Source organism: Dromiciops gliroides, chromosome 2, assembly GCF_019393635.1.
Source record: "Dromiciops gliroides isolate mDroGli1 chromosome 2, mDroGli1.pri, whole genome shotgun sequence".
Taxonomy (NCBI): domain Eukaryota; kingdom Metazoa; phylum Chordata; class Mammalia; order Microbiotheria; family Microbiotheriidae; genus Dromiciops; species Dromiciops gliroides.
In genome coordinates this window covers 701553624-701581372 of record NC_057862.1, presented here as the reverse complement: position 1 = coordinate 701581372, position 27749 = coordinate 701553624, and the positions used below count along the sequence as shown (strand labels likewise).

Sequence of the window (27749 nt, the reverse complement as noted above, 5' to 3'; positions counted from 1 at the left end):
TTTACAAACAGTATGGAGCCTCCCAGCTGTATTCTGGCAGTCTTTCTGCTTAGAAGAAGGAGGAGACAAGTCTAGGAGGGAGGTGGTGTCAGCCCTGGGGAGGAGGAGCCCTCAGAGATGACTGGCCTGGTGGGCGGTGCCGCAGGTGGAGTTTGAGCATGGGGGTGGAGTTTAGAGGCCTGGGCGGAGTTTAAGGCGGAAGAAGGCATCATTGCAGTGAAGGCATTCTAAGTGTTGGAGGGCAGGGCTTAGGGAGGAGAGGCGGTTAGAGTGCTGGAGCCTGGCCCTTGGTGTGATTGGAGGAAAGGGCTTAACCATACTGTCGGATTCAGGGATTGGGCTGAGTGCTGCTGATGGGACTAGGAAGACCCATCCGGAATGGGCTGGCTGGAAGCCTGAAATCTTTGGTCTCAGACTGCTCTGTCTTCCCCGCAGCTCGAGTCACTGGGCCTTCCCTTGGAGCTCAGGTCGCTCTGCCTTCTGGAAGCCTGCTCTGTGCCTGCAAGTCCCAGGTAGGTCTGAGCCACAGGCCCTCACATTTCCTGCCTTCTGCTGACTGCCCTTGCCATTGGGTCTCATTTTCATCTCACCTCATGGGGAGTGTCCTCCGGGTCTGCCTCCCAAGGCTGGCTACTGGATGAGCTCCCTGCCCTGAACTCTCTGCCAGACTCCCAATCACTTCCCAAACTTCCTGGCTCATCCTCCCTGGATTTACCCTTGGGTCACACTTTCCCAGACTGCAGACTTTGCCCATAGAAATCCAGTCTTCTGATCAGGGCCCAGGTGTCCTTTCTCCCAGCCCCCACCTCCTGGTTAGAGATGCTGTTGTTGTCCTCCCTACCTGCCCCAGCCCCCACACTGGACACAGTTAACCAAGCTCTTTCCTGGTCCCCTCTCTTCTTGGACAGGGGCTCTTTGATAATTTTTAGAAATTTGACCCAGATCTCTGTATATTTGAGAAATTAGGGCCTTTATGTTACTACCTGAGTTGCAAAAATGTTTCCCGGTTTTCTGCTTTCCTTTTAATTGTTGGATAGCTTTTGTTTGTGCAAAACCTTTTTAATTTTATACAATCAAAATTATAAATTTCAAATTTTGGAATGTTCTCTATATTTTCTTTGATCCTCACTTCTTCCATTATCCATGTATATTACAAAGAATCCTTTTCATGCTTGCCTCACTTGCGTGTGGTATCACCCTGTATGTCTAAATCATTTTGACCTTATTTTGGTATCTGGTTTGAGATTTTGGTCTATGCATACATTCTGCCATACTGTTTTCCAGTTTTCCCAGCAGTTTTTCTTGAATAATAACTTTTTCTTCCAAAAGCTTGGATCTTTGGGTTTATTATAGACTGCGATGATTTACTATATTGTAATGTGTACATAATGTATTCTAAGAATGTACCACTCTTAATTCTTAGCCAATGCCATGTTGTTTTGATAATTCCTGCTTTGTAATACAGTTTGAGTCCTGGTACATCTAGACCACCTTCCTTCTCATTTTGTCATTAATTTCCTTGACATTCTTTTTTTGTTTGTTTTTAGTGAGGCAATGGGGGTTAAGTGACTTTCTCAGGGTCACACAGCTAGTAAGTGTTAAGTGTCTGAGGACAGATTTGAACTCAGGTATTCCTGAATCCAGGGCCAGTGCTTTATCCACTGCACCATCTAGCTCTTTGACATTCTTAACCTTTTTTTTTTTTTTAGTGAGGCAATTGGGGTTAAGTGACTTGCCCAGGGTCACACAGCTAGTAAGTGTTAAGTGTCTGAGGCCGGATTTGAACTCAGGTCCTCCTGCCTCCAGGGCCGGTGCTCTATCCACTGCGCCATCTAGCTGCCCCCATTCTTTTTTTTTTTGTGTGTGTGTGTGTTTTTTTTTTTTTTTTTTTAGTGAGGCAATTGGGGTTAAGTGACTTGCCCAAGGTCACACAGCTAGTAAGTGTTAAGTGTCTGAGGCCAGATTTGAACTCAGGTACTCCTGACTCCAGGGCTGGTGCTCTATCCACTGCGCCACCTAGCTGCCCCTAGCTGCCCCCATTCTTAACCTTTTATTCTTCCAGATGAATTTTGTTGTTCTTTTTTCTAGCTCTACAAAATACTTTATTGGAAGTTTGATTGGTATGGTACTGAAGAAACAGATTAAATTAAGTGGAATTTTCATTTTTATTATATGGGCTCAGCCTCCCTTTATCATTTCATACATCATGCCAAAAATCATGTTAAAAGGCCCTAGCGATACAAGCCCTAGATTTCTAGTACAGAGAGCTCTGGGTCCATCTCCCTGCTCTTGTGTTTCTAAGTCCTACCGTGGCACAGTGATTGAAAGCATCTCTACTGCTTAAGAGAGGTTAGTGGGATTCTCATGCTTGGCTCTGTTCTTCCTGAGCACCAGGACTAGCTTAACTACATGGCATAATGCTATTCAAATTGGCTTCCTGGTGGTATAAGTTGGTCTACCCTGTGTAGAGTGCCGTGCACTGGTAGACCATAAGAGCAACAAGGAGAAAAGGAAGGATTGAAAGAATCCAGTTAGTGTGTCAAGGTGCTTTAGAAGGTTTCTTGAAAATTTTGATAGCTATAGGCTGTAGCATGTCCTAAAACGAACTGAGGAGAATATCGTGGATGGAACTGATGCAAGCCAATAGTCACTTTAGATGTTGAGCAAAAATAAAACACTCCCAGGTCATTCAACAAGTAAAAGGAGGCTTACTTAAGTGTAGCATAAAAAAGGACATTCAATAAGGGTGCTGGGTTCTTTAACTTGAGTAGACAAGGCTCCCTTGCTTCCCTGTGAAAGCTCATCTGGTCAGCAGAGCCAGGTGTGGCAATGTGCCATTCTGGGAAATCTGTCCTATCTGAAAACCCCTGATCTCACATAGGTAGACTTTTTATGCCTTTAAGTTACCAGGCAGCTTCACTCCTTTGTCCAGAGGCCCTCAGAATACTGCTTAAAGAGAGGTACCTTGAACCTTTGCTCATTATATAAGTAGTTCCTCAAGACAGTTTTGTGATCTTTCAGGGGAAAACGCAAACTGGCCTAACCATGTGGCAGGGGAAGGAAAGAACTCCAGGGGACAGTGGCCCTTTCACAAAGGCTGTCTTTGATAGCCCTAAGGTGAGTGGTCAATCTAATTTCAAGACTGCCTGAAGGGGGAAAAAAAGCAGCATTTATTATGAAGCACCTACTAAGTGCCAGGCACTGAGTTAAGCACCTTATCAATATCTCCCCTGACCCTCACAACAAGCCTTGCAAGGTAGGTGTCAGTATCCCCATCTTATGTTTACTTATGTAGTCAGGAAGATCTGGGAAACAATATTGTTTCACTTTATGTTTCAAATTCAAAATTATTTTGCAACAAAAATTAGACTTTTCTCTCTTCTCTTTCCGCCCCCCCCAAAAAAAACCAACCCCATATTATAAAAATGTATGTAGCCAAGCTAAACAAAATTTCTTATTGGTCACATCTAAACAAAATTATGTCTCAGTTTGCACTCTGAGTATCACCTCTCTGATGTGTGTGTGTGGGGGGGGGGGTTAGATTTAATTGATCAAATTGATTGTGAGGCATCCCAAAGAATTACAAGTCTCAGTGACTCAGTTTCCCAAGTTTTATTGAAAGACTGATGACCACAGGGAGAGCACCAGGTAGGTGTCTTGAAAAGGGGGAGAAAAATGGTTATATTTATAGTGAGAAAAAGTAGGTTATCTCCTCATTATCTTAATCCCATGGGAGGTCTTCTCCTAATTTGGACTTCCTGGGGTCCTAAGACAATCTCCAAAGCAGGTACCTTTTTCCTTCGAGGTGTGTTTTGGGGATTTATACATCATAAGGTGAAGCTAAGGAGACATTTGGCCCTTTCTGCATGTGTTCCTAAAGACATGCTTAAACCTGTCAGACCCAGAGGGTCTCTGTTTTTCATATCTCTTTACTTAAGATCTGGTTTCTAGGCATATTAATGGCTATTAATGGTTAATGGTCCCTGGTTACTGTTTCTGTTGATGGTATTTGTTGATAGGGACTTGAACCCTCTTGGTTACTGTGCTTTTTCTTTCTTTCTTTTTTTGTGGGACAATGAGGGTTAAGTGACTTGTCCAGGATCACACAACTTGTGTCAAGTGTCTGAGGCCTGATTTGAACTCAGGTCCTCCAGAATCTAGGGGAAGTGCTTTATCCACTGCACCACCTAGTTGCCCCTAGTTACTGTACTGTTGATAAGAACACAAACTTTAGTTTCTCTGTTGACCCTTTTAGGTACTATGGATAAGAACCCAAGGCTTAGGTAATGTGCTAACTAACCCCTTTTAGCTACAATTGATAGGTTATCTGTTAGCCCCTTTTAGAACTTGGGTATTAGAGCTCAGATCTTAGGTTGTCTGTTAACCCTTTTTAGAGATTATCTATCAAGAGATAAGGTACATATCATCATGAATACTCAGGAACTGATCCACCATTGCATTTATCAGAGTTCCTATATATGTATGTACACCAATGTATACATGTGTGTATGTGTGTATATGTATATATACTTATGTGTGAGTGTATACATGCACAGTTGTATCAGCCAAGATCCACCTTTTCACCTTCCTATGTGCTCCCACCACCACCACAGGAGACTCAACATAACCCATTACACACAACATATAGTCAATCTGGGTGGGGGAAAGCATCACAGTGCCCATTTCCTACAAAATACTTCTCATTCTGTATCTCGGTCTTCTACCTTTTGGAAGTAGGCAGCATGTTTCATCATCATCAGACCTCTGGAAACGTGGGTGGTCATTATGCTAATCTGAGTTCAATGCAATAGTATTCCATTACATTTGTGGACCAACTGTGAGATTAAAATTGGATATTAGATCATAAATCTCCCCTACTTAACCTTTCCCTTAATTTATCTCCCAGACTAGTAAATGGAAGAAGCTTCTGGTTTTCTAGATAGAGCCTTTATTGTATGTTGATTAGAAGGATAGGAAAGTAGAAATACAAGACAAATCGTCTTAAGTCTAGGCTTAGTCTATATTCTGTATAAAACTCACCAAAACCCAAGGCCACTTTTGGGGAGAGAGACCGAGTCAAGCGCGTGCTGTTAACCGAGAGCCGGGCCGAGTCAAACTCCAGTCCGCGTCTGTCTGTGCAGTGCAGCCAGGAGACCAGCGGAGCAGGAAAAAACTCCCACTTCCGTTCTCTCCTTGCCTTTTAAGCCCGCACCCCAGAAGTCAGAAGTCGAGTGCTCAGCAGGCAATGCTGTTGGTCTCCTCCCCAAAAGGGTGGTCCTAAAAAAAAACCCCAAAACTGGCGTCTCTCCATTATCTAACCGACTGTTAAAACTTTTTACCCCACTACTTTGTTCATCAATTCCCCCATTAATGGGTAATCTCTCAGATTCCCTTTGCTACCCCAAAAAGAACTATAAATATTTCATTTTTGGTTTTGTTTGTTTGTTTAATTTTTATTTTTTTGCAGGGCAATGAGGGTTAAGTGACTTACCCAGAATCACACAGCTAGTAAGTCTTGTTAATATGAATATATGTATCACCTGGATTTGATAGAGGTACCTTATTATCCAAAAGTATTTTTTACAAAACCCTGAATTAATAGGATGAATAGGAACAAAATGTCCTTCAACTGAACTCCAAACTGAACCCAGATAGCTAGCAGATAAAGGACCCTACCTAGTGACTTCTTTTCCCTCAGGATAGTAAGTCCCTATCTTATGTTGACATCTGGGCATCCTCATCCTTGCCAAACCCTTTTTTTGGAATCCTGTAATCTTATCATGATACTTCTGTATTTCCTCCAAACTTGTTATAACTGAAATTGTTAAACTGCTTTTTACTTCAGGGTTGATTTCTGTATCATACTATTGAAACTGACGACACCTTGTAATCCGTGGACAAAAAACATATATACCCTCAGAAATGGGTAGTCCCCTGAGCTTTCCTCTTAGGAGGGGAGTCTCCACATGATCATGTGTTATATATTTCTTCTTGGGACAAAATATTAAATTGATATTATGTTTTTCCTATCCATTCTCTGATCTGGTTTCTATGAGGTACCTACTTCTGGTAAGAGAGACAGAAATAGCCTTCTCTGATCTGGGGGAACAAATTGTAGGAGATATTATTTATGTCTCTGACCTGTTTATTATCTTATGGGAGGATGGGTACTGTTAGAAACAGATAAACTGAGGTGCAACTCCTGGTCTGGTGCAAAAAGGAACCCATTTTATTACAATCTTGCAAGAAAGGGCATGCACTCTACAAGAGTGATGCTCTTTGCCACAGTAAACTTCCCTTTTTATCCTAGATCTAATGCAAAGTCCCTCCCCCATCTGGGTTCACATTCTTCACAACACTTCTAAACCTTTAGACCCCACCCCCCCATTGTGGTGCCACTGATATCCCCACCCTGTGGGACAACCAGACCCTAAGATTTTATGATTCTTTGTTATCTAACTTCAGAAAACCTCTGCTAACTCAGCAGGGAAAGGAAGGAAATTTTTGGAGAGAAGGGGATAAGTCTTTAGAGTTTGAATAATGTAGACTGTTCATATCTGAAAGAAGCATCCTCTACTGGTTAACTGTTAACTCAGCAGGAAAAAAAAGGAGATGGGGAGAAGAAACCCCTGGGACTTGAATAATGTATACTATCTCCTGAGAAGGACACATTATTCCTTTCAATCCCTCCTCTTTATTTCTTCATTTGTGTCTCTCCTCACCCATTGTTCTCCTCCTATGCCAAGTAAATCTTATCCACCATTTCTTCCATCTCCTGATCTAGACTTTGTTTAATCCCTCATTGATAGATCATCATTTCATACCTTTCTTCAGCTCTTTTCAGTAGGGTTACTACCTGCATTCCCTCCACCACTCTAATAATTGAGTTAATAAAGCAGGGAATTAGGCAGGGTATGACTAATTGAGCTACCAGAGCACATAGGAAAAAGAACCCCAATTGCTTCCACCAGCTTCCATTTAGCCGTGAAAACCATCCACCCTCAAACCAAGAATTCCATTTCTGAACAGGTACATGAGCCACCTTCCTAATTTCTGTGCCTATACAACTGAATACCTAATTCTATCCCATAGGTATCTTTCTGGAGGAAAAATTGGGGCCTAATTATCCCAATATAGCATATACTTGTCCAGTTCTTGGGGAGACATGGGTAAGCAGTTTTTGGCCACAAATTCAATAGTGTTCTTTCAAGACTGGTTTTGTTCCTTGGAAAATTCTATCTTCATCATATTTTTGGTAATAACCACCAGATATAACACAAGGAACTGATGTCAATAACTAATAAGATTATAACAGCAAGCATGGCTAACAGCATTATCTAATATCAAATCTCTTTGTAATTTCAGTGATGTACTCCCAATGTCCATTCAATTAGCAATTTTATCTTGGATCTGAGATGTCCCATGTAGTTAGTTATCTGGTCTCTGGAACTCCTTTTCTTGGGGCAGTCTAGAAGATGTCTTATTTCCAGGGCACCTCTTCAAAGGATTCACTTCTCTGGTTTCAAATTACTTGTAGAGATACCTCCGATGTTCTTGTTCAAGTCTCTTGCAAAATAGATCTCAATACAAATTGATACACTCTCTCAAATTCTACTCCTCCAATAACTAGCCCATGTGGGAAGATTTAACTCAAACCTTATGGTTCTGACCTTATTATCAAAATCAAGGTCTTGTAGTTTACCTGAACCGTAACAAATTTATAACATAGCTGTTTATAGCTTTATCTAATTCTGTATGTGACAAACATTATTAACAACAGGCCAAAGGGTTACCACTACCTTGATACATGCAAGCTATATAACCTAAATGTTTCAAAGTACCACAGAAGGCAGAACTCTTAAATCTTTCCAAATGACATATATATCATTTTGGCCGTATTTCTCCAAAAATATTCATTCAATTGTTTAAGATCTAATCCTCACATAAAACTTAGATCACAGAATACCTTTGTAAGAATATAACCACAAATGAACTTGCATAAAAGTTATCAAGTTAACTTCAGTTGTAGTAAAGGACTTGGGATGACACTTAAGCAGTTAATTTCAAAACAATGCATGTCACATAAGTTGTCCATAACAGGACATGTTCTACAGACAGATATTATTTTCCACATTATATAATAAACGTAAAGTTGACCTTTTCATAGGTGTAAGAAAAAATTCTATAACTTACCCTCTTCTACTTTTCTTGAAACAAACTTGAGATGTTTCTTATTCAGTTTTAAAATGCATAATAAATAACAAACAGATGACAAGACTAAATGCTTATACACCCTACTTGCATAGAATCCAAAAGGGACTAGAATTTCTAGGCCAAATAGCTTGAATCGTGTACCTCCATCTCACCCAGATATTACAGTATTAACTTATGGATGAAGAGCTAATATTGTGTTCATACTGATCAAGTGACATGATGATAGGAATTTTCCATAAAAGGAGAGGGACAAAGCTCTCAGGGAATAATACATCCCCAAACTTCATATCTACTCCACATAGAAGTTCTGCAGTCAGCTAGGTGGAACCCATGTGGCACACTGGGATAACTGAGCCAGGAAAAATCTACCTCAGCTCTTGCCAAAGTCATTCTCTCAGCCTTTCCCATGACAGTCCACCACCTGCTATTCATGCTGTGTAAAACCTCTCAGGGTTGCTGGCATCATGGATGTTTACTGGTGTAACGATTGGAATGACGCCACCTGCTGGAGACTTACTGTAGAAGAGTTCCGCCCATGAAGCGAAGGTCTTTGAGGGAAAGACCAGGAGTCTTTTCTTTGGTGTCAGGAAGTGATGCGGGCTAGTGGGAGGAGGAAGGAAGAGACTGGCGCTCAGTCTCACTCTCTTTCCTCGGGACTCTGGTGGAGAGTGGAGCTAGAAATGTGCTCTCCCTTTAATAGATAGGAATCTAGGCCTTTCTCTCTCTCTTTACCAAATTCTTATTCTCCTTAATAAATGCTTAAAAGTCTAACTCTTGCTAAAGCTTATAATTTATTGGTGACCACTCATTAGATATTTTAGACAGTTTAGCTAGAATTTTAGCCCTTAACACTGGCTCAGGAGTAATGTAGCATTCCTATGATGACAATATCAATTAATGTCATAAATTGTCCCATAATCTCTTAAATAGCAAACTCGAACAATCAGTACTTCAGATAAATTCACTTCTCAAAGATTATATATCCTAGGTAACAAGCATTAACTTTACCTGTACCTATGTTAATTTGATGCTTTCCATCCCTAAGTTAACGTTAAGCAAATGAATCTGCCTTGAGATGCTCAAAAACAAACCATAGTTGAAATAAGTATAAACAATCTCAAATTGCATACAGAAAACAGACTAGAAAATGTCTTATATAATAGCACATAGTAAAATAGGTTCAGTCATCAACCATGTAGGCACAGAGGAGACTGCCCTCAGAATTCCTTAAAAAATGAGAAAATCTTTCAGATGACTCAACTAGTCTGCATGTGTTCCTGCACATGTTCTAATTCCAAACTGAATAACAATCATCCTCTTTCTCATTAAATTGATATGACAGTTCATAAGTTACCATTGTACACATACAAAATGTATATATGTATAAAATATCTTATATATATAACAAATTTGGACACTAATGTAACTATTGCTTAATACTAATAAATTCAAATAAAAACAGCAAGATCTTTCTTAGAACTTATTACAGATGCTCTAGTATATATTTACTAACCAATTAATTCAATATTGCAATAACAACTTTCCACTTTGTCTCCTCTGATAGAAATTGCTTTTTTGCCATAGCTGATACAACTGTTCACTAATTTATACATTGTAAGAAAATCTAGAAACATAATACCTTAAAACATGAGGAATTTTTAAAACTTGAAACAAAACCAATTAATTACTAATGATGTGTTCTTAATTCAGCTGCATGCTTTTGTTCCACACTTTATATAACACTTGCCCTATGCCAAACACTTTACAATCATGTGATCCTCACAACAATCCTGGGAGGTAGACTCCATTATCATCTCCTTTACAGAAAAGTAAACTGAGACAGATAGAACTTTCTTGGGGTCATACAGCCAATAGATTTCTTAATACCAAATAACACATCCTTTTAATGTTAAGTCCTAATATACCATGATAATCCTGACAGAAAAGTACACATTCAGACAATGTTATTTCTTTTAGGGCAAGTTTTGACTTAAATCAACTGTGGATTTATAATAACTAATGGTAACATTTTAATTTCTATGGCCCAGTACCCTGCAAAAAAATGATCATTCAAAAACTCATGTAACACCCCTGTAAAAGGCACACAATGACCATCTCCCTGTCACGTAAAGACAAGTTTCCTGTCTTCTCCAAGGAGCCAGGACCTCTGCCCCCACCCCCAAAACCCACCAGACAACAACAAGATTGATTGGCTGGTAGCCTTGATAGACAGCACCCATGAGCAAATGTCATTTCCTGACGCCAAGGAAAAGCCACAATGCCTCTGAGGCATTTCCCTCATGGTGGAGCTTTCCCACAGCAAGTCTCCAGTAGGTGGCATCATTCCAATCATTACAGTCCCAAGGCCCCTGTGGCCTGCCGGCAAAGAATTTGACTAACTGCTGACATGGTTAGTGCAGCCCATTTCCATTTGGACAATACAAGGAAATGTTCAAGATTTGGTAAAAGAAGGGCATTAGCCAATAACCAATATCTTTACCATATCCAATACTTATACAACACTGGATTTGATGGACTGGATGTCCTCCTAGAGACTCTTCCCAAAAGGTGGCTAGACACAATTAAGTAGATCAACTAACCCGGCCACTTGGGAACTGAAGACAAAAATATAAAAGTCATCCCTAGGACAGCATGGCCCAATAGAATAAAAATCTTTTCTTTGTAACCTCCAGATCTTAACAAAAAGCAAATCACTGCACGTTACTGAGCATGTGGTTAGATCTTAAAGCCTTAAAATACACCTGAGGATATTCTAAAAGTTTCTTACTTTGTCTACTCTTATTAATAGAAATATGCTATGAGAATTATAAGCAGGACACACCAAAACTAAGAATGAAACTCAAAGGGTTTCCAAAAAGGGTTCCAAAAAAACTTGCCTCTCAATTAATAAAGCCTGCCAATTCACAGTAGGTTTAGACACAATTGTCATCAATATCAAATTGTCATTGCAACAAATAAACTTACCGATATGATAGCAGGCCTTCTAAAATCACATAAGTGTTCACTGAACGTATACCCAATACATCTTTAAAATACCTTTCTTCAATGCAGCTAGGTGGCACAGCAGATAAAGCACTGGCCGTGGATTCAGGAGGACCTGAGTTCAAATCTGGCCTCAGACACTTGACACTTACTAGCTGTGTGATGCTTAACCCTCATTGCCCTACAAAAACTGTTAAGGGCTAAAATTCTAGCTAGTCTGTCTAAAATATCTAATGAGTCGTCGCCAATAAATTATAAGCTTTAGCAAGAGTTAGACTTTTAAGCATTTATTAAGGAGAATAAGAATTTGGTAAAAAGAGAGAGAGAAAGGCCTAGATTCCTATCTATTAAAGGGAGAGCACATTTCTAGCTCCCCTCTCCACCAGCGTCCTAAGGAAAGAGAGTGAGACCGAGCCACCAGTCTCTTCCTTCCTCCTCCCACTAGCCCGCGTCACTTTGTGACGCCAAAGAAAAGACTCCTGGTCTTGCCCTCAAAGACCTTCGCTTCATGGGTGGAACTCTTCTACAGTAAGTCTCCAGCAGGTGGCATCATTCCAATCGTTACAAAACAAATAAAATACCTTGCTTTTGAGAAACAGCTTAAAATTTTTCCTGATATAAAAAGGAATGTTCACCCAACTTTCGTGAGATAAGATACTTTCAAATGACAAATATTCCTCTCTTATTCAATCCTCAAAGCCAGAAAGGAACCTTTAAGATTAGAATTTCCCAAGATAAAGTTGGGGAAAGTTAACTTTACCCTGTCCCTTCTCCCTCATCCAAATGTGTTTGCAGTGGGGAGGAATTTCAGTTTCTTCTAAATCAAAAAGGAAATACCCAATTAACTTTTTCTTACTGTAATAAGCCCTGTAAAATTCTCTCATTATCTCTTTGTTTGTTTGTTTCAAAGGATAATATCCTAGATCATAATACAATGTCAGTGAGGCCAATAAAATAGCCCAGCAGTTTTCAGCCAGACCAGGTCTTTTATCTCTAGAGTTTTGTCTTCCTGTCTTTCAAGATAAGGAAGCACTTTAGGGATTTCCAAGTCCCATCCCCACCTAGGAACACCAACCTGCATTTCACAAAGAAATCACATGAAACTTGCATATCTTTATCTCACTTCTTGATTTTTAAAAAATATCATTGCTTTGTGCTCACATTCTCTACTGACTACTTGCTCTGATTTATAGAAACCTGCTCAGGTAAGACCAAGACCATTCTCTTGACCTTTTCCCAGCACACTCCTCAAATCACTTGTATCATTCTCTGGTGGGCATGGTAGTTTACTGACTCAAAGCAATATCAGTTACAGTCCCAAAATATTTCATCATGTTTTAAACTTATCCTGGTGTAAAGATCAATCACTAAAGATTACTTCTATCTGTCATGGGGAGAATGGGGTAGGGGGTTTGGGTAGGTGGTAGGGGTCCTTAGGAATTCCTCTTTAAAGAATTAAACCCTCTTGCACACAAAAGCAATTAGAATAAGATAGTAGTTTATTTCAGGGCTGAGGAAGGGAAGGGAAGGGAAGGGAAACCAAGAGAAATCCTTGGACTTCTCATGGGGAGAAAGGCATAGAGCATGGCTCTGAGATACCAATCTCCTTGAGCAGAAGACTGACAGGTACTTTTATAGGGGACTGATGGGGGTGAGTGGAAAGTTCCTTTAGTGAGGGAGGATCATCCCCCACTGGTGGTGGCTGGAGGAATTTGGGTGAGGGGTGGCTGCAGATCTCCCAACACAAAGGAAGCAGCCACACCTAATTTTATTGCCCCAGGGTTGAGGGAGACTTGAATGAAGGATAGAGGTCCCAGAGCTAGCTCAGTCCGAACTGGTTCTGCTTGTATCTGTCCTCTGGTTTAGTTTCTCTAGGAGAAGATTCCTTGATGTACCCCAGAGAATTTCTGGAGTGCTCTGTGCCCATAACATATCTATAATAGGCACCCTTATAAACTCTCAATAAGACCATTCCTCATCTAGGAATTTCACAAGTTCTTTTCTGGCAAGTTTACAAAATTAAGGGGATTCCAAAAGGTCTTTTTCTGTGAATTTTTTCTTATACAATAATTTACCGATAAAAAAATATACTTTTTAAAAATTACCAGTTTTCCCCTTTATCTCCAAAACAATTAACATAGTCTATAACAAAAACAGGTAGTAGTCTCATTTGATTTCCAGTTATTTCCAATTTTAACACACACACACACACACACACACACACACACAATTAAAAGTTACTTTACACTTGATCAGTGAGTACTTAGGTTTAATTTGCAAGACTCCATAAGCAACTAAATCGCCCAATCGAACTCAATTACTTTCAGACTCACTCAGACCTTTTCTCACTTTTGTAAGAAAGGCTTCTGCCCTTCACTCCTCTCATTCTTACCTACTTAAACTTTCTTTCTACTTTCTTTCCCTAACCCATTCATTCCCCCTTTTAACAAAATCAAACTTCCTCACCTTTTCAACATGCTTAAATCATCTGAAACTAGAAAACTGGGAGGTAAGTAGATATTGTACTAAACCCTATTTTTCCAGAGTTATACCCAGAGGATTCTCTTCATTAATCTGCCTATTACAAAATTCAGGTGTTCCCTAGAAACTCTTTGATTGCTTGGTGAACAAATTTGGAAATTAAAGAATCATATACTCACCTTTTCTTGTGGTTCAGCAGCTCAACCTTGTAGAATTTGAAGAATCAATAAACTCAACTTTTACAATGCTTATCTTAGGCTATGAATGGATAGCAGAGAATCCATATTCCAATGGTCCAATTAAAATTCTGAGTAATTTACAATCCTGTATTCCCTCCCACCCCCAACTCCTAGAGCAAAAGCTTTTAGTCCTCTTTTTTTTTTGGTGAGGCAACCTTTTGTTCTCCAAATGAACCTTTTTTTCTTATATTAACTCAGTAAGATAATTTATTAGTAATTTAATTGGAATGACATTCAATAAATTGATCAGTTAGGTAAAGTTATCATTTTTATATTATATTGGTTTTTCCTTGCCATGAACAATAAATATTACTTAAATTATTTAAATCTCACTTTATTTGTATAAAAAATGTTTTATGTTCATGTTCATATAGTTTCTGTGTCTGTTTTGAGAGGTATACTCTCAGGTATTTTATGCTGTCTAGTTATGTTGAATGGTCTAAAACAGCATAGAATAATGCAGACACATAGTGTAGTTTCCCCATTTTTCTGTTTTAATTAAATTTATTTTGGCTTTAACTTTGAGATCATGATTACTACCCATGCCATTTTTGTATAATAAATTCTACTCCTGCTTTTTATTTTATCTTTGTGTGTATCTCTCATGTTGTTGGGTTTGTTACGGGGGAGAAACCAATAGGCGGAAGCACATGGGTCCTTATGATTCCTCTGTAAAGAATTACACTCTCACACAAGACCTAATTAGGAATAAGAGAACAGGTTTATTGGGTTACAAGAGAAACCGGCCGAGAGGAAGGTTTTGCCAGAACAAAACGCTTTCCTCCCTGGCTAACTTTTGGGGTGCCATTTTATAGGGTTTAGATGGGGGTGAGTAAGAATCTCTTATTGTGTGAGGGGCTGGTGGTCTTCCCGAGTTGCACTAGGGTAGGAAGAATCCCTCGTGAGAGATCTGGTGGTGGGTGTCAACTTTGTCCTGATGGGTCTAAGCAGTCTGCTGATGGGTGAATCCAAGTGGTCTTCTCCTGGATTACCTCATCCAGATGCTTAGGATGACTGGAATGCAGGGTGATGGTCCTGGAGCATGCTCAGTTCGATCTGTGCCGCTTATCTCTGTTAGGTGCATGTGTGTGTGTGTGTGTGTGTGTGTGTGTCCTTGATTGTGTTCAAGGAGAGGCCTGCTTGATTTCAAGGGAAAACCCCTGAGGTTTCAAGGAAAAAGTTCTTTGAACCCCCCAGAGAATTGTTGGGGTGACCGGGGCCCATAATCCTCCCATGACAGGTTCAAATATTTAATCTTCTGTTTCCATTTAATGGGTAAAATGGTCCCATTCACATTCTAAACTTTAATTACTTCTTGTTCATTTTCCTTCTTCCTCTTTTTCCTCACTATCCTTCTCACCCTATTTACCCCATCCTTCCTCATTCCACTGCTTTTTCCACCTGCTACCTTGCCCTCCCTGTCCTTAACCTACCCACCCTTCCAAGAGTCCCTGCCTCATCCACTCTCCCAACCCTAGCCCTTTGTGCTCTAATATCTTTCTGAATTTAGAAGACATACCCTTCTCTCTCTCTCTCTCTCTCTCTCTCTCTCTCTCTCTCTATATATATATATATATATATATATATATATATATATATGTTTAAAATCTAAATTGTGGGTTCTAATCTTCCCCCCCCCCCGGTCTTGGGGGAAGCTGGCTAAAATCACTGATAAATTCAGCAAGAGTTTAGGCCTTTAAGGATTTATTAAAGAGTAAAGACAACAGATGGGATCCCATAACACCAGAAAAGTCTATCTACTTTCTATGTACTTTCCTCTCTCTGTCTACCTTTTCTCTGTCTCCCACCAAGCTGAAGTCCTGAATGAAAAGAGGCCCTTTCTTTTTCTCTGTCTCTGCCACCACAAGCCAGTTCCTGAAATAAAGGGATGATCTTCCACTGCTTCTCCCAGAAGTTCTCTGTGAAACAGGAAGCAGGGTCATCCACACAGCTCCAAGCTAATTGGCTGGTAGCTTTGATTGACATGACTACAGGCAGTTCTATAGAAGTAACTTCCAAACACCAAGTCACATGCTTTCTCCTCAGGGCGGAGCTCTGATCCTCAGTACATGTATGTATGTATGTATGTATGTATGTATGTATGTATGTATATAAAATATGTATATGTATGTGTTGTTTCCTCTTTAACCCAATGAGAGTAAGCTTCCAGCACTACCAAACTTCCCCCTACTAGGCTTCTTTTGTATCACTATTTCCTTTTATGCCCCATTTATATGATATAATTATTCCATTTTAATCTCTCTCTACACAGTTTTATTTTTTAGAATCACTCCATCATACTCAGTTCGGCTCAAACCTTTCTTTCAAATAATGATGACAGCCATAAGACTACTGATAATATTTTCACATGTGAGAAGTAAACAATTTGCCCATATAATTGGTCTTTAAAGTTTATCTTATATTTCTCCTGGATCTTATTTGTCAAATTTTTCCTGTAGTTCAACTATTTTTATCACAAATGCCTAAAAGTTTCTCACTTTGTTAAATGCCCATTTTGTTTCATTCAGGATTATACTTAATTTTTCAGCGTAAGTTACCCTTGCTTGTAACCTGAGCTCTTTTGCTCTAAGACCTACAGTCTTTCAACATAGTAGCTGCTAAGTCTTATGTAATCCAAGATGTGGTGCATGATGGTGATAGAATATTATTGTGCTATAAGAAATGACAAGCAGGATGATTTCAGAAAGCCTATGGAAGACTTAACTGTTTAGTGAAGTGAGCAGAACCCAGGAGAGCATTGTGCACAGTGACAGCAATATTGTTTGATGAAGAACTGTGAATGACAACTATTCTAAGCAATAAAATGATCCAAGACAATCCCAAAGGACTAGTGATGAAGCATACACCTCCAAGGAAAGAACTGATATTGAACACAGACCTAAGCACGATATTGTTCACTTTCTTACATTTTTTCTTTTACTCAAGTTTTCTTATACAAAATGACTAATTGGTAAAATTTTACAGAATTGCACATCAATAACCTATATCTGATTGTCTTCCCCCTATGGTGAGGAGGAGGAGAAGAAAGGAAAGAGGGATAGAATTTGGGACTCAGAACTTTAAATAAAAACATTTGTTATTATTTTAAAAAAAGAAAGAAGTGATGGGATCTCCCTTTTGGAAATCTTGAAGCAAAGGTTAGATGACCACATGCTATGTGCTCTTTGGGGCTATGGCTTGGACTAGGCAAGCTTTGAGTCCCCTTTCCAGTCTGAGATTCAGTGACTTGGATTCCATTGAAATGCTTTTCATTCTTACACTTGCCTCTTCACAGTTCTTATCACATTTCTTCTAGTTTCTGGTTTCAAGGTTATTGACTATTTGTATGACTCCCATAGGTATTACTTAATGATACTGAAAATTCTAGCCACTTTTTCTCCTGAGATCTCTAGAAGCGATGATTTCTCTAATTGGCTGAGAGAATGAAATGACCTTCTCAGGAACTTTTCTGTAGTATACCTAAGGGTTACAACTTGTTCTTGAGTATAAGTATAACATATAAGTATAAGTAATTAATGAGGCATTTCATGAGATGAGTGAACTAAAATGAAGTCTAAAACAGGGTAAATTGTTATTTGATAAATGGCCAGAGACTTAAGGAAAAGACTTTAAATTCTTTCATATTCATAAACACACAAAGGGTAGTGATATTCACCATCACACACATTGCCATTGGCACTTGAATGGAAGAACATTGCAATGTTGTTGGGGTTTTTTTCCCAAAAAAATACCCAGTTAAATAAGTAAGAGTTTTTAAACATTGTACGAACACTCTTTTACATCTTTCTTTCTTTTTTTTTTTTTTAGTGAGGCAATTGGGGTTAAGTGACTTGCCCAGGGTCACACAGCTAGTAAGTGTTAAGTGTCTGAGGCCAGATTTGAACTCAGGTCCTCCTGACTCCAGGGCCGGTGCTCTATCCACTGCGCCACCTCGCTGCCCCACTCTTTTACATCTTAATTCATAATTTCGAAGCATCCAGATCAGAAAAGGAGTTAATTTTCTAAGGATATGATTGTATCACCATCTAGAAATCATTCCTCAAATTCTAGCATTTCTAATACAATGGTTTCCCAAATTATATTACATAGAAGAATCATGCAGCTATCAATTTGACACTCTAGATTGATTGCATTCAGAGTGGAAAAGAGTCATTCTGATCCTATTCCCTTTAATTGGTAGGTAGGTCTGAGCCAGAGTGCCCCCACCCCCACCTCAGCTATATTCTGGCTTCTGCTGGCTGCCCTTGCCCTTGGGTCTCATTCTCATCTGACCTCATAGAGACTATCCTTCGGGTCTGCCAGGAGCACATTTCCCTCCTAAGCCTGGCTACTGGAAGGGCCGCTCACCCTTTTCCAGAGTCCCAATAGTTTCCCAGACTCCTGGGCTCACCCTCCCCAGACTTGCCCTTGGGTCACACTTTACCAGACTTCAGACCTGGAGTGTGAACCCTAACCCTGATACAATCACCCCCAAAACAGGGCAATTGCAGGACAATAAGGGTTAATTGACTTGCCCAAGGTCACACAGCTAGTAAGTGTCAAGTGTCTGGGTCCGGATTTGAACTCAGGTCCTCCTGAATCCAGAGCTGGTACTTCATCTACTGCATCACCTAGCTGCTCCCAAAAACTCTAAAGTTCTATGGTTTGGGAGCATTTATTTCTCATAAAGAAACTGGCGGGGCAGCTAGGTGGCGCAGTGGATAGAACACCGGCCCTGGAGTCGGGAGTACCTGAGTTCAAATCTGGCCTCAGACACTTAACACTTACTAGCTGTGTGACCCTGGGCAAGTCACTTAACCCCAATTGCCTCACTAAAAAAAAAAAAAAAAAAGAGACTGCCAACATTTTCCTAATAAATTATTCTTTGATCCATGAAGGAAGCCTCCTTTCTCCACTCAATTTGCTCTTGTTTCTCTGCAACCAAATATTATAATTAAGGAATATACGCCATAGACAAATGAAAGCAATCACAAACCAGGTCACAAGCTGTTTTGCCCATGACAGCGTCTTACCTGGAGTGACCTCAAGCCCCCAGTGTAAGAACAGAGAACTCTTCTTCACTTAGGTAGAAACTATCTCATTCCAGTCAGTGCAATCCAGATTCTGATGAGTATCTCTGCAAAATCCTGTTCATGTTTTCATCCAGGTAAGACTTTATTCTACTTTCTCAGGAAACCAAATAGAGCTTTCCTTTAACTTTGTTCTCTTTTAAATGATCACATAAAATTATTTCTGCCCAGAATTCACTGTACTCATGAGCTTCTCACAAATTCTTTGCAGAATTTTCTTTAGAGCATATCACATATATCGGTTCTAATGAGCAAGAAATTTCCAATCACCCTCTCTCGTTTTCCTCCACAGATCCATCTACGTCACAGATAAAACACAAACTTTCTTCTTAACTCCACAGGGAGATGCATTCCAGAATAAGACATTACTCAACTTTATTTCAAATGATCATATAAAAGGGAGTTCTCAAAATTCATTCAGTCTTTTACTGACTGTGGTTTCAAGAGTTGACACCCATAAAGGTTCTGACCGTTGAGCAAATGCCTTCCTTAGTTTTCAATTTCCTCCTGTAAATTAATGAGGCCTAGGTAGTTAATTCTGAAGTATCTTTCGTCTCTACTTCTTATGACTTTTGGTTATTTAGGTGTTAATCACGTTCAAGGATGTGGCTGTGGACTTCACCCAGGAGGAGTGGGGCCTCTTGGATCATCCTCAGAAAGAGTTGTACAAGGAGGTCATGCTGGCAAATGCCCTGAACCTGCTCTCTGTGGGTAAGCACAATTACCCTGGTAACTATGAGTCTGCAATCAAAGGGAATATCTTCATTCCTGAGTATGCAGGGTTTGAAACAGTAATGAAATACCAGAATGGGAAAAGTGCTGGTCTCCTGGGTCCAAGACACAGCAACCTCCTGCTGCCTGGTTTTCCTAGAAAAAGTCTTGCATTGTATGAAAAGAACATAAGGGGCTCCTTTTTTTTGTTCCTGAAGTTGTCTCTTCCCAATTCTAGGTAGTCTCAGGTCAAAGATTTAATCACTGTGGAAACTAATGTGGAACTAATCCCAGATGTTTTTTGGTTTAATCTCTACCTGGACATGAATTTTGTCCCCCAAATCTCTGAAAATTGCCCAGGCAGTTTTTCCTTGCCACCCTTCCTCTTTGGAATGGGTCTTGAATAGTCTTCTTTTTAACAAGCATCTATTTGTAGCCTAAAGCATTTGTTGTCCCAAGTATAGGAAGTTTGTCCTTAACCTTCCTTCCCATTGCCCTCAAATCCCAGCATAGATGGTGGGAAAGAAGGGAAGGGAATGTTAAGGGCTAAAATTCTAGCTAGTCTGTCTAAAATATTTAATGAGTGGTCGCCAATAAATTATAAGCTTTAGCAAGAGTTAGACTTTTAAGCATTTATTAAGGAGAATAAGAATTTGGTAAAGAGAGAGAATGGCGTCATTCCAATCATTACGGGAATAAGCATTTATTCCCACCTACTGTTTGACAGGTGCTGTGCCAAATGCTTTCTTTCTATTACAGTAATGGCAATATTGTTTTAAGAATGACTTTGAGTGAATAAGTTATTTCAACTATTATAAATGACCCAAATTACCTATAAATGACATATGAAGGAAGATGCTATCTCCACCCAGAGATAAATAGAAATGTATGTAAAATAATTTCCCTACATATGTATATGTGTCTATGTATATTCTGTATGTTTTGTGTGTATAAATACACACCTATTTCTGTGTAATGGTAGCCATTTAGATTGGGGGTGGGAGGGAAGAAAAAAAATTTACAAGATGCTATTCCTTTCAAATAGAAAAGAAAATTAAGTTGTGCATAGTAGATGTAACTGCCATCTGAAATGATTTTTTTGTTGTACTATGTAATAGAAATACTTGTTGTATTCCATAAATTAAAAATAAAATTTAAAAAATTGTTCTATCATTTGATCCTCATAATAACCTTCCAAATTAGGTGATAGGAAACCCAGGCAAACAGAGGCTAAGTTTCTTACCAAGGAGCACATAGCTAGTAACTCTATGAAGCTAGATTTAAACCCAGGCATTCCTGCCTCTAGGCCCAGGGCTCTCTCCACTGCACTACCAGTTTCCTTTAATTTCTAGATAGTGGAATCTATGGAAGGAGTCCATCTTTCTATGGAGAAGGTGCAAATTTTCTTATTCCAAGGTCCCCGGTGATCAGGCTCAGGGCTGCTCTGGCCCAATAACCCTTTTTACCCAGTTTGGGAGTTAGAAGTTTCTTCCAGAATGGAGCAAAACAGGATAGGGAATTTAGAGGTTTTGGCTGTTTCTCAGAACATGTTGTACAAAACCTCCTATTTTAGGTTACTTGCATTACAAGCACTAATGGGGGAGTATAAACTCACATGTGTGAACATAATGGGGTGAACCTCAAAATCAAGTGGCCCCGTATCCTCTCTCCTTTCCCTAAAGAGGACTAGATCAAAAGATTCTCTCCATCCTCATCTCTGATTTCCTGGCCCAGGGCTTCCAGTTCCCAGAGAAGATGTGATCTCTTATTTTAAGCAAAGGGAAGCACCATGGATGCTGGAGCAAGAAGTTCTGAGGAGCTGCTGTCCAGGTGAGTGAGGTGAAAGCAAGTTTAAGGGAGTTGTTTAAGATACCTCTAGGTACTGTGATGAAGCAAGTGCTAGACTTGAGGGTGGAAAGACCTACCTTGGAATTCTTTTTCAGATATTTCTTAGCAGTGGCTTTCTGGGCTAATCACTGAGCTTCAGTTTCCTGATCTGTAAAATAAGGGGATGGGACTCCATGTCCTTTTAATTGGCTTCCAGTGATCATCTAAGATCCTGTAAGAAGTCATTGTTTGGAATTTGTGGGCATGGAATTGTAAAAAAGATTAATTATAACTAACTAATCTAGTCTGAAAAAATTATATAATTGGACTTATGAAAAATTATAAGTTTAGAAAAATTATAATTGGGCCATAAGTCCCTTCGTGATCGCCATTCAAATGTAGAATATTTTTGATGACTAGGGCTAATTTGGGGGCTAATTTGACTGGAGGACTAATCTGGGGATTTTTGACTCACTGGCTATCTGACTGCTGCTATTAACTTAATATGGGCCGATTAAAAAGTTCCCCATACTGCTCCCAAATTGATAAGCAAAAGATTAAGAAGCCTCAACTAAATAATCAAAGCAGAGTTTACTTATGAGATACTATTTAAACATAAAAATACAGGGAAATAAAATGTACAACCTGACTGCGTTGCAGTGTGTCTCTTTCCACCTGCTGCACCTGGAACTTTTTTAATACAATAAGGGCTATTGCCACCTCTTGCCTTAGGGTATGTTTCACTTTCACTGCTCAGCTCCTTTCTTCTAACTCCAAACCCCTTTCACTAACTTTCCTCTCCGTACTGCCACAGCTGAACCGCTGTGTTTCTCTCTCACCAACCTCTCCTTCCATTCTCCTAGTGCTCCAGTGTCCTTCTGTTCTCTTAATCTTCTGCTTTCTCCAACCTGTACCCTGTGCTGACCGCTTCTGTGCTCTCCGCTGCCTCCTGTTCTGTCTGTCTGCTCTGTCAGTCTGCCCTCTGCCGCCTTTGCCACCCCTCTAATCTTGTCAGCCCCCCTTTGTTCTTCTGATCTTGTCAGTACCCATTCTCTGTTCCATTAGTCTCAGGGTCTCTAGTCTCTGGAGTCCTCCTTAATCTTGTCATCCCCCTTGATCTTGTCCGCCCCCCTAGCTGTCTAACTCCCAGGTCTATATATATATTCCTTCTCTCCACTCAAATCTCAGGGCTTTTTGCGCCCTCATACACACCAAGCTAATCTGCCAGCCAGGCCTGTGACTGGCGGAGGGGGGGGTGGCATGCTCAAGCCTCCCATGCATACCACACCCAGGGCTCCAGGGGCCCATGCCCCTGCTATGCACCTGGGACCTCGGCATGGGCTATGCCAGAGCCGGACCTGGACAAGCCTGGGATCTCTCGGATAGATCCTCTCAGGGTGGAGGGAGCTGGGGCTCCCTCTCCCAGCTGTCTGACCTGGCATCTTGTACAGCCCATGGGGCTTTTGGGCTCAGCTGAAGCAGAGGTGGAGGGGCACCAGCACCTCACACAGAAAAGACCCTGAGGGCCTAAGGCTTTTTAATCTCAGCCCAAAGGTAGGGTCCCCAAATCAAAATAAATTTCCACAGAATTCTCCTCAAAGTGCATAAAGAGATTAGGCTGTCCATTATCAGCTATCTCTTAGAACAAGACAAAAAAACATTAAGTGCCTACTACATGCAAGGCCCTGTGCTAAGCACCAGGGACATAAAGAGGGGCAAGGCACATCCCCTGTTCTGATGAGGCTCACAGCCTGGTTGGGCAGACAACATACCCACAACCATGTAGAAATTTGTTATGTAAAGGATCAATTGGAGATAGTCATGGGAGGGAAGGCCCTAAAGTTAAAGGGGAATGGGAAATTATTGAGGAAGGTGGGATCTAGGTGAGGCTTCAGGGAAGTCAGGATGAGGATTCTAAGCAACAGGGAAAGGGAGGAAGAACCATGGAGTCAGGAAGGGGAGTGTTCTGTTCACAGAACAGAAAGGAGGCCCATGTCACTGGATTATCCCTTTGATATAAGAAGGGAAATATGCTGAAAGAAGACTGGAAGAATAGCAGAGGGGTATGTGAAAGAGTGCTTACACAGCCCTAGAGAAGATTTTGTATTTGATCCTTTTGCTGGGAAGCCACTAGAGGTTTTTGAGTAAATGGTGACATGGTTCAGTAAGAACTTTAGGAAGATGAACTTGACAGCTGGGGGGAGGAATAAGTAGATTGGGGGGAGACTTGAGGCAACTGGACCAACCATCAGGCTCTTGCAGTATCTCATATGGGAGATGTTTGGGTCCTGAATGAAGAAAGAGACAGTGTTGGAAGCGATGTTACAAAGGGAGAATCACAGGACTTTGCAACAGATTCAATATAGGGGCAAAGAGTGTTAATTTGTGAGATGCAACACTGGATCATTGAAAGGATACCTCAGAGAGCATTAGGAAAGTAGAAAGAAGCAAGCACTGAGGAAAAGAGAAAGAGTTTCATCATGGATATAGTAAAAGGAGAACCAGTAGACAGTAATATCACTAAAATCTAGAGAGAAGAATATCAAGTAATGGGGGTGTTCAACAGTGTTAAAGCCTGCAAAGAAGTCAAGAAGGAAGAGGATTATGAAATGGCCAGTGAATTTAACAATTTCAAGATTATTAGTAATCTTGGAGAAAAAGGTTTTAGTCAGACTATGAAGTTGGGGGCTAGACTGCAGAGAGTTTCAAAGAAAGCAAGGAAAAGTGTTGGGAACACGTGTAGTAAATGACAATCTCCAGCTGTTTCTTCCTGAAAAGGAGGAAAGATATTGGACAGAATTTCATAGGGAGGCATGGATCAAGGGAGGCTGCTCTGACATAGAAAGGGTTTTATTTGTGACAATAGGGAGGGAGTCAGTGTGAGAGAGTTAAAATTAGTGAAAAATGGAGATATTAGAGAAAGAAATATGTTGAGATAAAAGAGGGAGTTGAATGGGGTCATTTGCACACATAAGGGGATTTGCTTTAGCAAGGAAAGGGATGATCTTTTCATCTGTGATGGGGCCAAAAATGAAAAGAAGGCATCTGACTTATATAAGATGAGAAGAGAAGATAGCTCTTGATAAATGTGGATGGGGGTTGGGTTGGGAGCAAGGTATAAGGAAGATTTGGGGATAATTGAAAAGATTTAGAAAAGCTACTGTGGTGAGTGGCACAGGGATTCAGTTAGGAAGATGTCAAAGCATTGCCTTTGTGAGAAAATAACAGGTTTGGGGGGAGGGTCCCCCACTCGAGGGAGCCTTGCCTGACCTCTTTTTTTTCCATAAAAGTATTTTTTATTATTTTCCAATTACATGTAGAGACAGTTTGCAACATTTATTTATATAAAATTTCTAGTTTCAATTCTTTCTCCCTCTCTCCCCTTCCTCTGCCCTTCCCAAGACAGTAAGCAATCTGACATAGGTTATATATGTACAATCACATTAAACATATTTCTGGAGGGCAGCTAGGCAGCACAGTGGATAAAGCACCAGCCCTGGATTCAGGAGGACCTGAGTTCAAATCCCATCTCAGACCCAGGCAGTAGACCCAGGCAGCCTGGATTCATGATTTTCTCTTCCTCATTCAGTAGCACATGAGGGCAGAGTAAAACCTGCTGCCTTAGTTCAAAGTCATCCAAGGAATAAATGATCAGCCCAAGTCCCTTTCCTGATATCTGTGGCTCAATTTCTGCCCCATTCTTGGAGAATTGTTGGCCAGGTATATGGAGGTGACCACCATCTCAATTTAGGAAGCTGGGAGTCAGAGAATTAGCAGACATTCCATTGCATGGGATTCCTCAGGAACCCAAAAAAATTCTCTGAGATCTTCAATATAGGGTATAGTCAGGTTTCATCATGGTTAGAACCTGAAAAAGGTGACTACTTAGAAGTTATTAGATGCAAGAAAGAGACAAACATGGCTGAGGCTTGAATGTGTAGTTAACAACCAGGAGAGAGACCAGAATACGGGGACCGAGGTAAAGGGTAGGCCCTGCTATCAGTCAGGAGCCCAGTCAGGGAATCATTAAACACCCTCTGTTTTAGGCATTGTGCTAAGCCAAGAGGATACAAAGGAAGGCAAAAGACAGTGCTTGCTGTCAAGGAGCTCAGAATCTAGGGCAAACAATGAAAGGGAAAGAGAAATAGAAAGAATAAGAGTGGAAACAATATGTCTAGTACTGTGGACAGAGCATGCCCAGTCACAAGGTATTTATTCTAGTGTCAGCTGCTGGGATTTGAGTCAAGTCACCTAGCCATTCTGAAGTCCTGGCTTGAGTCCTTATTGTGATGAATATGCCTATCCTTCCTGTGTCACAAGTTTCTTGTGAGTGTGCTTGTGTGTGAAGTTCTTTGTAAATTAAATTATCCTTAGAATGTTAACTCATGAAATTTTAAAATGATTAGTTCTGCCCATGTAATTTTGGAGATATGCTTCTTTGCCTGGGGAAATAGACTATAAATGAGGTTTTTTCTGCCAGTGGAGGAAAGGGAATATAAATATATATTTGTGTATGGTGTCAGTGTAGATTTGCTTTGTTGTTTGTTTCTTTCAGAAGGAGAGATCAGACTTGCAATGAAGGAAAGTAGTGCAGAGCTAAGCCTTTCTCTGGAAGAAACTCACAAGCAAAGTTTTATGAGTGACAGTCCCTGTGACTTCACTTGGAGAGAAATCTATGCTGCACATCAGAGAATCCTCACTGGAGAGAAAATGTATGACTGCAATCAAGATGAAAAGGCTTCCATATTCAGCTTCTATCTTGCTGCTCATCAGGGAATTCATACAGGAGAGAAAGTTTATGAATGTAATCAGTGTGGAAAGACTGTCATATATAAGAACAATGTTGCTGAACATTATAGGATCCATGCTGGAGGAAAACCTTATGAATGTAATCATTGTGGAAAGGCTTTTAGACAAAGGTCTAACCTTTATGTGCATCAGATAATCCACACTGGAGAGAAACCTTATGAATGTAATCAATGTGGAAAGACTTTTACACAGAGGTATAACCTTAATGTGCATCAGAGAATCCACACGGGAGAGAAACTTTTTGAATGTACTCAGTGTGGAAAGTCGTTTACAAAGAAGTCTGAATTTAATGTGCATCAGAGGATCCACACTGGGGAGAAACCTTATGAATGTAATCAATGTGGAAAGGCTTTTAGACAGAGGTCTAAACTTAATATGCATCAGAGAATCCATACTGGAGAGAAACTGTATGACTGTAATCAATGTGGAAAGACTTTTACACAGAGGTCTGATCTTAATATCCATCAGAGATTCCATACTGGCGAGAAACCTTATGAATGCAATCAGTGTGGAAAGACTTTTACTCAAAGGTCTAACCTTAATATGCATCAGCCAATTCACACAGGAGAGAAACCATATGGATGTAATCAATGTGGAAAGGCTTTTACACAGAGATACATTCTTGCTCAACATCAGAGAATACACACGGGAGAAAAACCTTATGAATGCAATCATTGTGGAAAGGCTTATAGACAGAAGTATAACCTTACTGTGCATCAGAGAATCCACACTGGAGAGAACCTGTATGAATGTACTCAATGTGGAAAGACTTTTACAAAGAAGTTTGAATTTAATGTGCATCAGAGAATCCACACTGGAGAGAAACCATATGAATGTACTGAGTGTGGAAAGACTTTTACAAAGAAGTCTGACTTTAATGTGCATCAGAGAATCCACACTGGAGAGAAACCATATGAATGTAATCAATGTGGAAAGGCTTTTACAAGGAAGTCTAAACTTAATATGCATCGGAGAATCCACACTGGAGAGAAACCTTATGAATGTAATCAATGTGGAAAGACATTTACACAGAGGTATAACCTTAATGTGCATCAGAGAATCCACACTGGAGAGAAACTACATGAATGTCCTCAATGTGGAAAGGCTTTTACGAAGAAGTCTGACTTTAATGTGCATCAGAGAATCCATACTGGAGAGAAACCTTATGAATGTAATCAATGTGGAAAGGCTTTTAGACAGAGGTCTAAACTTAATATGCATCAGAGAATCCATACTGGAGAGAAACTATGACTATAATAAATGTGGAAAATCTTTTCCACAGAGGTCTGATCTTAATCTTAATCAGGGATTCCACACTGGTGAGAAACCTTATGAATGTAATCAAAGTGGAAAGACTTTTACTCAAAGGTCTAAC

At 40.1% G+C, this 27749-nt stretch overlaps 1 protein-coding gene across 1 annotated transcript; it reads left to right on the top strand.

Moving 5' to 3' along the window:
* Positions 1-263: 263 nt before the first annotated feature.
* LOC122739801 (zinc finger protein 2 homolog) lies at positions 264-27749 on the top strand. The gene is made up of 5 exons (XM_043981498.1): positions 264-512; positions 3022-3117; positions 19612-19738; positions 21473-21568; positions 26121-27749. Exons 1-5 carry the CDS (start codon positions 354-356, stop codon positions 27623-27625), a joined length of 1983 nt encoding a protein of 660 aa, XP_043837433.1. The 5' UTR covers positions 264-353; the 3' UTR covers positions 27626-27749.